Source organism: Epinephelus fuscoguttatus, linkage group LG11, assembly GCF_011397635.1.
Source record: "Epinephelus fuscoguttatus linkage group LG11, E.fuscoguttatus.final_Chr_v1".
NCBI lineage: Eukaryota > Metazoa > Chordata > Actinopteri > Perciformes > Serranidae > Epinephelus > Epinephelus fuscoguttatus.
The window spans coordinates 11,874,643-11,890,921 of record NC_064762.1 but is presented as its reverse complement, the minus strand read 5'-3'; the positions used below and the strand labels follow the sequence as shown (position 1 = coordinate 11,890,921).

General features: G+C 41.2%; 2 protein-coding genes across 2 annotated transcripts; one reads left to right on the top strand and one right to left on the bottom strand.

The window, feature by feature from the left end:
- Window positions 1-518: 518 nt before the first annotated feature.
- On the bottom strand, window positions 519-5,429 carry LOC125896850 (uncharacterized). Its single transcript, XM_049589739.1, has 2 exons — window positions 5,374-5,429; window positions 519-2,804 (listed from the first exon to the last, which is right to left on the bottom strand). Exons 1-2 carry the CDS (start codon window positions 5,390-5,392, stop codon window positions 1,414-1,416), a joined length of 1,410 nt encoding a protein of 469 aa, XP_049445696.1. The 5' UTR covers window positions 5,393-5,429; the 3' UTR covers window positions 519-1,413.
- Window positions 5,430-7,804: 2,375 nt separating this feature from the next.
- On the top strand, window positions 7,805-15,729 carry LOC125896852 (alpha-N-acetylgalactosaminidase-like). The gene is made up of 9 exons (XM_049589746.1): window positions 7,805-8,029; window positions 8,514-8,670; window positions 9,238-9,378; window positions 10,516-10,727; window positions 10,810-10,904; window positions 11,061-11,222; window positions 11,374-11,571; window positions 11,707-11,847; window positions 13,624-15,729. The coding sequence occupies exons 2-9, from the start codon at window positions 8,516-8,518 to the stop codon at window positions 13,822-13,824; spliced, it is 1,305 nt and encodes a 434-aa protein (XP_049445703.1). The 5' UTR covers window positions 7,805-8,029; window positions 8,514-8,515; the 3' UTR covers window positions 13,825-15,729.
- Window positions 15,730-16,279: the final 550 nt, after the last annotated feature.

Here is a 16,279-nt window from a genome sequence, read left to right as displayed (position 1 = left end):
AGCTCAGTTCAATTTTATCTATAAAGCCCAATATCACAAATCCCAACTTGCCTCAGAGGGCTTTACAGCAGATGACTTCACTCTGTCCTTTGGACAAGTAGAGACCCGCAGGAAGAGAAACTGAGTTCAGTACGCATTTTTTTCAGTTTCCACTGTGAAAAATTGTGGATGGTACCAATGGAACCGTTCCGTACTGTCCCCATGTTTGGTCCCCCCTCTGTTGGGGTACCTAGCACACAGATCTGGTACTAAAAGGTGGAGCTGTGAACACTGCAGTCTGTTGATTGGTCAATAGAGGACGGTCACTCTCTACCCCATGGAGAGAGACTCTCACTGCAGCCTGTTTGATTTTGTTCTGAAAATGTTGGCGTGCAGCCTCGTTCTGTCGACAATAAACGAGGTGCAGACTTCCATCTGTGTCACCGGTGATGAGGAAATACAGTGAGTGCTGGACGGAGCAGTGAGTGACAACAACCCCGCCCTCATTTAAGAGTACTGCTTGCAGTGGAAACACTAGGGTCTAGGTACCATGTCTGAAGGGTTACTTTTGGTTCCAGAGGTACCATACTGAAAGTGTTTGGTGGAAACGAGGCTATAGCCGACTGTACACAAACTCTAGTGCTCTGTACAAGAGATGGATGAAGTTGCACTGGACTGGAGGGAAAACAAGGGAAAGCCAGTGAGAGGGGCTGCAAGGTGACTCGGTTGGCCGTGGGAGAGATGTGCATGACATGCAGCAGAGACCAGTGATCATCATCTGAGCGCCACATAGCCGTGGACCTCCGTGGGCACTCGAAAAAGAAGACACATTGAGGGGTGCAATCCGCTTTGCCCAACCTGTTGTGCGTGAGACGCAGAGCGGACGATAGACTCTCGAAGAAACAGAGGGAAGAGAAGACGGAGAAGTGGTGTGGGCAAACATGTCAGCCCTTAGCTCGTTACAAATGCTTTAAGAAAAAAAATGTAATTGGAAATTTTGGTTTTCGACTCGGGCTCGGGCCCAAAATAGCTGCTGTGGTTCAGTATTCGGTAAAGCTTGGACAGAAACAATGCAGGTTCATGTAGGGTTGGGCTCCATCAAAGCTCCAGTGTACACTTGCAATAATGCATAATGCAAATAATTAATTTGGGTCACATTTGGGGAAATTACATAGACTTACATTCATTTCCTGGAGACCAACCCCAAACCCAAACCTTACCCTGACCACTGACCCAACAATCAGCTTGTTCTGCATTGTGGACACAACTTTTGCCCCCCAGCTGGACAAGCCATGCAATATTAACTGGTCTTGGCTCTGATGTGTGTCCCTGACCATAACTTAATTCATACACACATACACACACTTGCACTCTTCTTCTGTGTTTGTCCTTGTGTTCAGACACTCTGACACAAGGATCTAAACTCTGGCTTCATCAGTCTGTGTGTGTGCTTGTTGTCGGCGCTGATTTTCCTATCATGCCACTAAGAGCACTTCCCAAAGCCAACAATATAGCCACCACAACTCCCACAGTCCCCAGTCTCCCCAGAGCTGCGGTGCCCAGCGCTGCAGCCCCAAGTGCACCGGCTCCAATCGGAGCTGCTGCTGCGGTGACCGTCTCCATGCCGATGCCTTTAATTAGCTCCGGCCCCGTGAGGAGGCCCGTTTGTAGATTCACCTGAGTGTGGAATGGGCTCTTTGGTGCACCCAGAACAAATGCCCCCACTGCAACAAGGGTGATCGTTATGAGTTCTGATGTTGAAGGCAGAGTTGCTTTCAGTGCTACAGCTCTCACTGCCACAACTGCACCGACAGCAACTGAACCTAAAATGGCTAAAGCTGAATTTCTGGACCCGAATGCCTGTTTTGCTGCAACACTCGCAGCTCCGAGTGACACCCCCGCAGCTGTAGCTGCTCCTAATGTCCCCCCCATGTTGCTCCGGGGCCCTAGAGATGAGCTTGAGTGCAGAATAGCTCTTAGGGCAAGTGATGATACTACAGCAGCTCCCACAGCAACCTTTCCAGCCACCCCTGGCCCCAGCCCGACCGTGGCCACAGTTCCCAGGCCAGCTCCGAGCAGCCCTGCGGACAGGAACGCCACCCAGAGGACCGACTGCAGCATCAAAACCACCTCTGCTTCGGAGCCTTCTCCTGCTTCACCTGCACCTAAACCTACTGAGAATCCCAGTATACCTACAAAAACAGAGTAGAAGAAGATCCTCTCTAAAAGTTTGCAGCCGGTTTTAGATTTTGGTCTTTGTGTCATCCTCTCCGTCAGAGCCTTACGAAGGGCGCAAAGCACAGAGATGTTCAACCCCACGACGAAGAGTCCAATCATCACGCCCATTCTTCCATACAGGACGCTGAGGTAGAGGGTGGTGAAGATGATTAAGAGAGCTGTGGTCATGTCGTTAATATTGGAGTATGAGTACACTACAAGGACCAGAACGCCTTGAGCTGCGATGTAGATCCACGGTGGAAGAACGCCCGCTAACACTCCAGTAGTGACGGCACCCACCACCACAGAGACTCCCGTTGCGGCCTCCACTACCCACTGCAGCCTTGCTCCAACTTTGACCCACAGCTTCATCGTCATAGCAGCAAGGAGGAAACCACTTCCCAGAGAGAGGAGCACAGAGGTGAACACGAGGCACGCCGTCACTACCCCGACGCCTGTGGAGCCGGCTCGACCAGCAGCCAGAGTGGCAGCATTGAGCAGGACGCCATCTTCAGTCAGTGCGGGCTCAACTGCAAATAACGCAGCTTCTCCAAAAGCGAAGCCTGCTGCTGCACTTTGTAGGATCGTCTTCACGACACCAGCACCACCTGGGAGGAGTAAAGACAAAAGGATTTGAGTCTTTGAGATAATTTCAACGAGTCACCACTGGTTGAAAATAACTAAGTACATTTACTTAAATACTGCGCTAAAGGTGGCACGATTTTTTTGGCTCAGTTTACTCTTAAAGTGTAACCGATATTTTTTACTGGATCCTATTTTCCTATTTTTTCATGTCTATGTGAATTACAAGAACATTTTTAAACTGGACCAGTGTGGAGCGAGAGTTCTGCAGGCAGCAGCACCAAAACAGGCGGCAATATAACCACTCGGGGCATTTGTGTCAGTTTATGTCCACTAAAAGTGTTTGTCAGATTTTTATTGGAAGTGTCTGACAAAGTTATGGAAAGCATCCCTATAGAGCTAGACCTTTTTATTAAAGAGATCTTTTTTCTTTAACCAGAAACAGCCCTGACATTGCTATTGGCAAACCCACCAGACTCCATTTAAATAAACATATTTTCACATCTAACTGGGCGATTTAACAGTTTATTTCCACCAAACCAGTGCAGAACATTTCAGAGATGACCCTAGAGAATTTTTGTAAGTTTTATTTTGTTTTTGTCGACTTTTAATGAAGTGTGTTGTATGATGATAAAAAATACTGTTTATTTAAATGGCGTCTGGTGGGTTTGGGGATAGGGATTTCAGGGTTGTTTCCGGTTAAAAAAAAGGATCTTACTTATTAACCATAATGTTGTCCGACACTTATAATAACAATCTGAGCCTGTCAGTGGTAAAAACAAGCACTTTTAGTGGAAGTAAAGTGATATTGCACAATTGCCCAATAATGTTTCATTACAGTCTGTTATGTGGCGTCAGAGTTCTCATTCAATATTGAACCAGTTTCAAAAATTGTTGTCTTCATTTGTCAACTAGACCCAAAAACATGGGAAGATAGGGCCCAGGATGAAAAAGACCAAAGTTACCCTTTAATGTGGAGCGCTATGAGAAAATAACCATGATGATGTCATCATCCTTTGTGGTCTTGGGGTGCATGGAGGCGCCCAAGACTACAGATTTTCAGTGAAATGCCTGTGTTACATACTGTGGTATGGAGTTTAATGATATTGGCTTTCCCTCATTAAAAGAAGTGTGACAAAAGATGGTCAATTTGCATTACGGGAAATGTAGGAAGCAGAGTTTTGGGGGTGTGGGCCACATGTATGTTTGTAAACATGTATTTATTCATATTCAATTTTGCCTTTTGTTTTTACTATTTGATCTATTTTTTCAGTTTACACTAAAATTATTTTATTCCATTATGCCTGCCTTTTGTAAAGCAATTTGTAATCACTGACTAGTTTTCTATGATTAATAATACTAATACTAATATATACTAGGAACTAAAAGTCTATTTCTATTTCCAATGAAAATATTGCACATTTACTTAACTTTACTTACTTTGTGCGTTCCGATTTTTAAAACAAACCATATGTATGGAGCTGATGTCCTTCCAAAATTAAACAAACAAACAAAACATGTTTTGCAAATGCCCTACGATTCACTAACAAACACAACATTGTTTGTAAATATAAAACATCATTAACAAACTAATGCATTTAATTTGGCAAATAAAACATGTACCAATCAAACAAATACATAACATATTTCTAATAAAAATATATTCTACAATGACAAAAAAAATCTACAAAGACAGAAAATGATAAGATAAATACTGCATTTGTGATATATTACAAATAATAAATTACATAATATGTTTTGTATTTGCAAAACAAAATACTTTACTTTGTTATTTATGTTTTATATTTACAAACCACATTGTGATTGATAGTGAATCATTAAGTATTTGTAAAACATGTTTTGTATGTTTAGTTTAGGTTTGGCAGGATATCAGCTCCATACATATGATCAGATTATAAAATATGACACCTTATTTAGCTGTGTCTCCACCTGCCTCATTAAAATACTGTTTATATATTAATTTATCAACAATAATCCAACAATAAAGCAATACAGTATGAAACTGAAAGGCATCATTCTGCTTTATGAGTGCTTTTACTTTAAGTGTATTTGCATAAGACATCTGTACCTCTATTAGCTCAGTTTTGAATGCAGGAACTTTTTTATATTGTGTTATGGCTACTTGTAGTTCAATAAAGGATCTGAATATTTCTTCCACCACTCATGTTCACAGACTGCCCTCCTGCTGCTGCTGCTGCTGCTGCTGTCCCTTTAAGGGAAAAGTGAAACCTTTCGAATGAGTCCATGCTGAAATTTAAAACCAGGAAGGCTGTCTGAACTACGAAAAGACAACAAACATGTTAACAGACCATGCTACCACCTGCACACCTGTGTCACATCAGTTCATGCGCTGCAGAAATCATTATCTATGCTCTGTCTGTGCTCTGGTTCATTGTAGGTGTCATGAGATATTCTGTGTGGCATGGCTGCAGCTCTTAGATCCTGATCAGATATCAACCCTGAGTCCATCAAATGAAAGCAGCTGTGCAGATACAGTGTTAAAATCTCAAGTTTAACTCTTCATTCATTATAGAGCTGAAATGTTTTTGCAGAGTATTTCAGGAGTGATCTTACCCAGGCTGGTCTCTGCCATGGCTCCTTCTGCCTCTCTGTACGTTGAACTCACTGACTCCTCCTCTTCCTGTTTGATGCAGCTTTTCACCAGCAGAGGGCAGAAACTACCTGATAATAACACCAGAGAGAAGCAGAAAAGCAGTGTGACGGCCTCTTGGTGACCTTTTCTGTGAGGTTATATCTCCATGACACTTGTGTGTTTACCTCAGGTTATAAGTGTCCTGTGAAGCTTTTACCTTCAAGGTTTACAATAGCTGTGGCAACTTTATTGCAAATCCCTTAAATGCTTTATCATAATTGAATTTCTCCTCAGGAGGATTAATAAAGTATATAAAAAAAATAAGAAGAAGAAAAATAACACCAATAAACTGCTTATATTTATTTGTTCTGGATTATTTTTTTCTAAATTGATTTTCTTCATATATCAGATGTTTTTTATTTTTCTATTTTTTTTTATTTGCACACACATAAAACACACTCCATCCAAATAGTAAGACAGAAAGAAAAAAAGAAATGTGCCAGCAGAGGTCAAGAAGCCACAGGCTTATACAAACAGACCTCCTCTCAACTTATGAAGAAAAACAATGACAAAAAAAGGGAGGAAAAATGGTCTTGGTACTTAAACAAATTATGTTTTTGATTTCACAATAAGCTCTCATTCATTTACAAGTTCAGCATAAAAAAGTGTCATGCTGCAGAGTGCTGCGGCTTGACACCTTTTCTGAAAGCTATGGGGTGAAAAATCTGCAAGTTGTGGACCATGACGAATGCAAATACTACGTCTCAGTCACTTGTAATGGAAATGTTTTTGAAAGGATTACGCAGATAAAGGACTGAAGGTATGAGGTGTGTGAGGTGCATGTCATGTCACTCATAACATAGAGTATATTATAAGTGTTTACTGGACAGCTTTAAAAGCAGCTTTAGTGAAATAATTAGCAAACTATGTAGTTAGATACGCTGCAGCACATTCAGGACCTTCATACTTTAAGATAGAGACAGATACATCTTCATCTGAAGCTTGATATCGTTCCCATCACCGCACTGACCACTGACTATTTGTCTTTCTCTGTGACCTCCTTCATTTGCTAAACAGGTGCATATAAATACAGCAGGAGAAGCACTTCAGGTCTGTTCACTGACATGACTGTGATGCTTTAACGTAGACTCTTATGCACATCTTTTCCCACCTAAGCATGCCTTTAATAATCAGCACCAAGCTGATTAATGTTACACTACAGTCTGTTAACAAGTCTGTTCAAAAATTGTCACAGAAACATGAGAAAATAGGGTGCAGGTTGAAACAGACCAAAGTAAATCAACCAAAGTAATCCCTTAATGGGGAGGGTTACCCAGTCTGTGAAAACAACATCATCTCAGCTGCAGCTCTGGAGGAAGCTTTCTGAAGTCAGAGAAAATAATCCTGATGATGTCATAATCTTTTGTAGTCTTTGGGTGCATGGATTACAGATTTTTAACAAAAAGTCTGTGTCACACAGTGTGGTATGGAGTTTAAATGATGCTGACCTTACCCTTATCAAAATAAGTGTGACAGTAGATGGTAGATTTGCATCATGGGAAATGTAGGAAGCAGTTTTGAGGGCTTGATCTGCACTATGTTCTTTAATGTATTTATTTATTTTCAATTTTGCCTTTTGTTCTTACTATTTGATCTATTTTTTTCAGTTTACACTTGGATTATTTATTTTCATTATGCCTGCCCTTTCAAAGGTTTTTCAATCATGCTGTTCACTGAAAATAATATAAATAAATAATAATAATAACAATAATAATAATAATAATAATAATAATAATAATTATAACAACAACAATTATTATTATTATTATTATTGTTATTATTTTTTTATTTTCAGAGAACAGTATCATTATAAAATTATATAATAATAATAATAATAATAATAATTAATTATTATTATTGTTAATATTATTTTTTTATTTTTTATTTTCAGAGAATAGTATCATTATATATTTATATAATTATAATAATAATAATACTAATTAATTAATTATTATTATTATTATTATTATTATTATTATTAAGGCACCAATTACAAAGAGTTTATAACTAATGTCTCAGTATGCTGGAGGTGGATTTTTATGAATGGCTTATCAGAATTGCTCTATAAAGCTGTAGTAAATGACTTATTAACCATTAATGATGTCATAAAGCTCATAAACATGTAATAAATTCTGTCTTAACCATAAAGTGACACAGCAACTTATATTTTTACGACCATAATGAACGCAGATGTGGATCTCACTGATTTCTGTCAAAGAAATTGATTTACAAAGAAGGGAAAGGACACACTGAAGGGAAGGAACCGAGGAGAGAGGGTAAAAGATATTAATATTGGGACGCGGCCCGGGTATTTCCCCTCCGACTTCCTGCTCTGCAGTCAGCTGACCGGGCTGCTGTCACGTGACTGTCGCTTCCTTTCAATTGGAGTCGAGAGGAGCGGATCAGTTTATTTCTTTACACTCAGTTAAAGAGTCTGTTTAGCACAGGGTGTCTGTGAAGGTGAGAGAGAGAAGAAGAGGAAGAAGAGGAAGAAAAGGAAGTAGAAGAGCTGGGGAGAGTAGAGTGCATCCTCCTCCGTCTTCCGCCTCAGAGCTGTGAACAGCTCACTGGATTTCAGTAAGTACATTTATCTTTTTACAATGTTTATTAAGCACGTGCATGCCAGCAGATATTGTCTGTGCATCCCCTAAAAGATGACTCATCTATTACGTCACTTTTTAGCTACTGCATTAGAAAACTACAGTTTGGTGGCACACTGGTATCAACATATACATCTTATAGTCAAATGAGAGGTTAATGATGTTAATAAGCATATTTATTTGTATCTGTAATGTTGTAATAACTTAATATCCTGTAGTAAGTGCTGGTTTGGATTCAGTCAGCTGTCTTCATACTGTCTGTTGGTAGAAGTCACCTGGCAGGTTGTTGCTGCCACCGTCACACCCAGTCAGGTGACACTCAGGTGTGTTTGTGTGTGAGAGATGCCTGTCATTTGGCACACAGAGTGCACACACACACACACACACACACACACTGACAGTAACCTGGTGTCACCCAGCACACAGATTTAACTTTCCCTGAATGGTTTGTATCTCTGCAGGAATGCATCTGACGGGGCTTCTGTTTGCGTCAGCGCTCTGTGTGGCCACCTTGGGCCTGGACAATGGAGTGATGAGGACGCCTCCCATGGGCTGGTTGGCGTGGGAACGATTCCGCTGTGACATCGACTGTGAGCACGATCCCAAGAACTGCATCAGGCAAGAAGCAGCATGAATATGAACACTGTGATCGCACCAAAACGTCTTTTTAAGCAGGTGCTATTTAAAAGAATGGTCTCGTATTTAAGTGGACTTTGCTGTTTGAGATATTAGGATTAAGAATTATGAAGATTAAGTACACACACTAAGTTCAGGGTCTGAATCAGGTTTGCTTACTGTGAGATCTGATATTGAAATGAAGCCAATCAGGTAAATGTTTCATGAGTAATGTGAGGTGAACTGCAGACATCCTACAATACTAAATGCCTAAATACACTGAGTTGCTGCCATTTGATTGGCTGATTAACTATTTGCGTTAACAAGCAGTTGAACAGGTGTACCTAATAAAGTGGCCGGTGAGTGTATATTTGAAATTTGAAGCCATTTTTTTTATAAAACTATGTGTAAAAGTCTACCTTTTGGAAATAACTAAAACAAAGTAAAGATTTTTTTGTCCAGTTGTGTTTTTTTCAATATCGCAGAAAAGCAAATGTACAATTTTAATATCACGGTATATCTTGAAAACAGTAACAACCCTAATCGAGACTTTTCTGTCTTCTCCTCCAGTGAGAATCTGTTCATCGACATGGCCGACAGACTTGCAGAGGACGGCTGGAGGGAACTCGGCTACGTGTACGTGAACATAGACGACTGCTGGTCGTCCATGCAGAGAGACGAGAAGGGACGTCTGCAGGCCGACCCTAAGAGGTAGTGGTGTATACAGTATGTGCTGTTTGCTCACAGAGACGGACACACACCCACACAGAGGCTGTTGTTTCTCAGTGCAAACATTAATCTGTAAACCTCTGAGTCAATAAAGCAGTTAAACAAGGTGATGACAGTGTGACAGTCATATGACAGAAAACATTAGGAGTCAGTAGTTTCTCCGTGTGGTGTGTCGAATGTGTTATGCAGCATCAGCAGTATGATAAAGACAGCTGGAATTTGGTAGTGAAAACAATAAATCACACCATGGATATTATCTTAAATACACATCTGGAGGCTCTAAAGATTTAGAGCTTTGCAAACATACAGTGAACTGTATCAGTAGAGACTATTCCCGAAGTTTTTTAGTGAGATTTTATACATTATAGTAGCATCGTTTGTGTCAAATGCCGTTCCCACCAAACACTGGACATGTTGCGCTGCGGCTCGTCAGCAGACAACCACGCCAAGTTATCACTACTCACTGAAAGACCTATACCTCTTCTACATCTGCGTTAGCTTAAAATCATGTGGAGGCCCCTTATCAAACTTGATTTCTCACTTAAGAGCCGATCTCCAGAGCGACGACTCGCCTGGCAATATCTTTTTGCCCATTGTCTTTATGATGAGGGGATCGTGGGTTGTTTAGCTCGGGATATTTGTTGACTTCAACAATGAGTCTCTCCTCGTCCAGCCTCTGTCACACACAAGACAGCAGTAGAGTTCTCTTTAGAGGAGTCAAGCTGACACAGGAGCAGAGAAAAAGGAGCTACAGGAGCTGGCATGTACAAGCAGAGAGTGAGAGGGGGGAAAATGCATTTAATTTCGGAGGTGACGCGGTTGGAAATAGGACAGTGATGTAAAGTGCCACGTGACGGCACATCCAGAAGCACCGACTCACCTCAAGCTGCTGGCAGTGTGGGGTTGTACATTGAAAATAATAGTGGTGTTTGCAGCTTGTGTGTTTCGGCCTTGAGAAAGTTGTAGAAGGTTAAAAAAAACTCCTGGAACTGGTAACAGATTAAAGCATGATGACTGGGTATGAAAGGTATGAAAGAGATATCCTTAAAAGGCTCAGTTGTTTCACAAGCAAGGACGTCGCTCTGTGAAAAACTCTTTTCTCTCCTCACTCTTCCCCAGGTTCCCAGGAGGCATCCCGAAACTGGCACGCTACCTGCATGACAGGGGGCTGAAGCTGGGGATCTACGGGGACATGGGCACACACACCTGTGGGGGCTACCCGGGCACGCCACTGGACAAGATCGAGATAGACGCTCAGACCTTCGCAGAGTGGGAGGTGGACATGTTTAAATTTGACGGCTGTTATTCAAACGCCACAGAGCAAGCGCAGGGTAGGAAAAGAAGTAGTGACTTTTACTTTGTGGTTATTGAGAGATTCCTGACTTGATTTAACACTTTTTCTTCTTTTAACAGGTTACCCTCTCATGTCAAAGGCTTTAAATGCTACCGGCCGTCCCATTGGATACTCCTGCAGCTGGCCTGCCTACCAGGGTGGCCTGCCTCCTAAGGTAAGACCAGGCTGTGTCAAAGGTTATATCATCTACCTGAAGCTTTACACCGACAGTTTACATAGCTCATGTCAGTGGAAGTAGACTCTGTTGTGAGGACTGTGTTCTAATACTTAATATTTTTGCCTCTCTTGTGAAACTCGTTTATGTTTTTAGGTAAACTACACTCAGCTGGGCCAGATATGCAACCTGTGGCGTAACTATGGCGACATCCAGGACTCTTGGGACAGTGTCCTGAACATTATCGACTGGTTCTTTGAGAACCAGGACGTCCTGATACCTGCAGCCGGACCTGGACGGTGGAACGACCCTGATATGGTCTGTTCAGCTTACATGATAACCAACATTATATTCACATTATCAGTAAGGTTAAAAGCGCCAGTGGTACATGATCAAGAGGAAAGCCCCTGTGTTACAGACATGAAATCTTGTTTCATCTTCCTCTATTGTGTGATTTTGACCTCCACAGCTGATCATTGGTGACTTTGGCCTCAGCATGGACCAGTCTCGGAGTCAGATGGCTCTGTGGGCGATCATGGCTGCTCCTCTTTTCATGTCCAATGATCTGCGCACCATCAGCAGCGGGGCTCGCAATATCCTGCAGAACAAGATGGCCATCACCATCAACCAGGATCCTCTGGGCATCCAAGGAAGGCGCCTTGTGAAGGTGACACACTTGTGCATGAATCTTGCACATTAAGATGCATAAATTAATTTTCTACCCTCTGTTGTTGACATATATTTGTGTCCTCTCATCCTTTGTGTCATTGTTCACATTTTCTCATCCATTTCTGTCTGGCAGGAGAAGAGTGGCATTCAGGTGTTCTGGCGCCCCCTGTCAAAAAATGACAGTGCTCTGGTGTTCTTCAGTCGTCGTACCGACATGCCGTACCGCTACCAGACTAACCTCAAAAAACTCAACTACACCACCGGCAGCTACAAGGTATTTAAGGTCTTTAAATGTTTTCCAGACAGAGATTAAAGCAGGGAGTGTATCATCTCTGCTATACTCCTGTCTCCTCAGTCAGTATCTACATCATCCCTTGTCTGTTGAACCCACTCATCCAGCCACTTCTGTCTTCAAAGATCATGTCACACTTGAATCACTTGTTAGTTTACTGCAGCCAGAGGAGTCAAACTGTCCTACCATCAGTAATGGGGTTTTCCCAGGGGCCTGTTCTTGGTCCATTACTTCTTACATATACATAAATAACATTGTTCTTCTTAATCAGCACTTTAACTAGGGCTGGGCGACGTGGCCTATCAATAATATTGCAATATTTTTAGGCTGTATCGTGTTACTTAGTATAAATCTTGATATTCAGAAATTTCCTTAAAACTACTGTAGACTACTAAAATACTACTAATTAAACGACGGTTACAATAAAGTTAAATAAAGTACAGTTATGATGAAGTTAAAGTATTGTTAAAATAAATTGAACAAAGTAGTGTTATTATTCAAATATTTTCATTGAGTTTTCCATCATTTTTTGTAGACATACCCACACACATACACTAGTACTCAATACAACATAAAAAATAATAATAATAATAATAATAATACAAAAAATAAATACAGAATTGAAAAGGAATTGTAAAAATAAATTGGTGCAAAAATTAACCTGATACAATATGACTATAGAAGTCATAAAACAAACAACAACAAAAAACAAAAATAAGGTAAGCAATGATCAGGTAGACATTCGTTCCATACAGAATATTTGAACAAAAAAAAAAAAGAACCTTAATGATCACCTTTCTTTTATAGCTTAAATAAGCTCTTCCCCATATAAGAGACGTAAGTCACTTATTTAATAAAAAATAAATCAATAATAATAATAAAACCAAATAGTTGGGGAACAGTAAGACAAAAGGAGAGAAGAAGGAAAGCGAGAGAAGGAAAAAGAGAGGGGGGGGGGCAATGGCAACAAAGTAGTGTTATAATTAAAAATAAATAAAGTACTGCTGAAATAAAGTTAAAGCGTCGTAATAAAGTAAAATAAAGTTATGTCATAATAAAGTAAATTAACATACTCTTAACTTAATTTCCTTTATTTAACTTAATAAAGTTAAACCATTACAGTAGAGCCATTAAACGTGAGGAACGTGACGATTTATTATGAGCTCTCCAGTTCATGTATTAAGAATATTTGCAAGCTGCACTGGTGCTCCATGGTCGCAAAAAATGACTTAATGGTTGCGGTCTGGAGCCCTGAGGATACACAAACACACACCTCACCTGCTGACACACTGTCGGCCAGGAGAGAGTGGTATAGATGGGTAGGGAAGTGTGTGAGGTATCATATTTGAGTCCTGTTGTTGTGTTTTTGAGAGGGAAAACGAGTCTCATGTCGGTGGCTTAAAAAAATGATGTGACAATTTATACTCGATGATTGTGATATAATCATTTAATACAACCCGTGTGGAACAAGCCGCAGTACGTAGAGTGTAATCGATATATCACCCACCCCTAACTTCAACATCCATGTTTATGCAGATGATACAATTGCATATGCCTCAAGTTCACCCTAACCCAGGCTCTGACTCATCCTCATGCTTTCCAGTAGCATTCTCCATTTCCACCTCTGTCTCTGACTTTCCTCCCACTAAATCTTTAAATGGTGCCCACATCACTTTTGACTGCAGTGGAGTTTGCTAACCAAATACACATAAATATTGCAGGTGAACATCTCACTTATTTTCTTTTACACTTCCTCAGATCTACGACGTCTTCACTGACAAGACCATGGTGCTGAAAGACTCCACTGACTTTGTGGTGTCAGTGAACCCCACAGGTGTGGTCATGTGGTACGTGTCTGCGCCTGCCAAACTCAACCTCCGCCGGTTCTATAAAGATGGCAGACTCCAGGGATTCGGCTACGATGACGATGTAAACGCCGCCCCTCGTGTTTTCCTCTGATCGCTGACCGATTGAACTTTATCATCTAATAATGACATCACTGTTGCTGCCTCAGTGCAGCGGCTCTTGATAAAGTTTTAAATGACAGAGTGCACACGAACATCGTTTGGTGCTTAAAGGACTTATTTCTCTATTTTACCACAAAGTGCCATTTAATAGCTGTAAATTGTGTCGTGTTAAAGTGATGGCCCTGTGAATTACAAGGATTAAAATCACTTAAAGCTCAGGGACAGCTGTTTTGCATCTAGATTCACTATTCCATTTTTTAAGTGATCCTTCGCTCAAATTCTGCACTCACAGCATCAATATGATCAAGTTTAAGCATCCAAAACAAAACACACTTCATGTTACAGTAAGGAGAGCAATGATTTGTGCCACATTTTAAGAAAGCAGGGTAGTGTGTGTGTGTTAAAGGTATACAATGCAGGAACTGTCCGCTACTGTTTGTAAACAGCAAAACTAAAAGTGAAAGTCACCCAGAGCTTTTCACACAGCATTGTGTACATGATTTTTGTAGCTTCCTCTTGGATGCGTGCTGCTTATGCTCTGGTACCTGGTTGCTACGTTTTTTAATCCTAAAATCACCTGCGCGCTGTGTCCAAGAACACCCTGCACACAGCAAATCAAGAAGAAAGTAAAAAAGAATTAAAGGCAAAAGGGAAGAGGCTCTGCAGATAAATACCCCACGCAGACTTCTAGTGGGTCATAAGTGATGATTGGGAGGGATTACATCTGTATGAGTCTATACTTTTTTTTTTTCTTGGTGAAATCCTGCGTAGTATACCCTTAACTGGTCCAAAAAGCACAAAAGATGATGATAAAGGCCTCTGCACTGCTGGTTTTTCTGAATGTTTACTTTAAATGCTTTGTTAAAGGTGCAGTCAGCGATTCTTATCCAATACACTTTTTGTCAAATTCAGTGAATATCTTCTCAAGCTGAAAACATACCAGCACCGCCCCTAGCACACACTGGACATGTTGTGTTGCAACTTGTCAGCAGATGACAAGATCTGTACCTCCTCCACCTCTGCATTAGCTTAAAATCATGTGTTGACAGCCCCTAATTAAACTTTTTCTCACCCCAAGATCTGATCTCCAGAGCTATGACTCGGCAGGCAATATCTTTTTGGCCATTGTCTTTATAATGACGGGATCGTGGGTCATTTAGCTCGGGATATTTGTTGACCTCAACAATGAGCCTTTCCTCATCTCATTCTTTGTCACACACGAGACACAGCAACAGCTACAGAGTTCTCATTATGCATCAATGGTGAGGAGAGGAGTTGAGCTGCCATAGGAGCTGAGAAAAGAGCTGCTACGGGAGCTGTACAAGCAGAGAGCGAGTGGGGGGAAAATGCATTTAATTCTGAAGGCAGCGAGGCTTTAGACAGGACAGTGGCGTAAAGTGACGTGGGGTGGTGCGTACAGGAGCGCCAACGCGTGTCTAGCCTCCGCTGGTGTGGGGATGTACATTAAAAATAATAGGGGCGTACTTTTTGAAGTGTGGTGTTCGCTGCCGGTGTGTTTTGGCCTCCACGGTCCACAAGCTGTCTGTGTAAGCTGAAAAAAAAGTTCTAATGTTCCTACACAGCCCTGGCTCTGTAAATGGGAGAGAGTCTCCCGAGTGGCTCGGACCTGGCATTCATGCTCATATGTGGAGCAGGGAAAGGCTGTGGATGTACAAAGAGAAAGGCAGTGGGAGTTAGAGGGACGGTAAATTTGCCATAGTGTATTTGTTTGGGTGTTAAAAATATCATCAATCTTCCTCCAGGATCGCTGACTCCACCTTTACATGAGAATCGTTTTAGTGTGTTTAAGAAATGAAAGTTTTTATAAGAAATGATTCTGTGAATGATGTGTTTTTGCCTTTACTGAAATAAATCATTCGCTTTTCAATCAGGCAAACATTTGTGTTTCATTTAGTCTGGAATCATTTAGGTGCAGCAGTGTTTATCTTGATGTAGAGTTACCTCGTCAGACTACAGCTGTTGTTCTTGGATCACTTTTGTTCTTCAGGCTTTTTAAAGTAAATGATCTCATAGAGCAGCACTGTGCTGCCAGAGGACTGTTGCAAGAGTATCTCTCATCTGTTAACTGCATGTTATGTGAAAGGGACAGTTCACCTCAAAATCAAAAACACATATTTTTCCTCTTAGCTGTAGTGCTATTTAACAATCTAGATTGTTTTGGTGTGAGTTGCAGAGTGTTGGAGATATCAGCTGTAGAGACTGACTCAACATCAATGTCTCTTTGCAGAAATCATGACCTGGTTACTCAAGATAATCCACAGACGTTGTTGTGAGCAGTTTCATGTAGGAACTATTTTCTTTCTACTGAACTACACCTGCCAACCATATCACTGCACAGAAGGAAGCGTGCTCATGGATGAGAGGCTCATGCTTGTAACATTGTGAGATGTAAACAGTTGTGTCCTCCTCAGCTGAGTGGTGTTAGG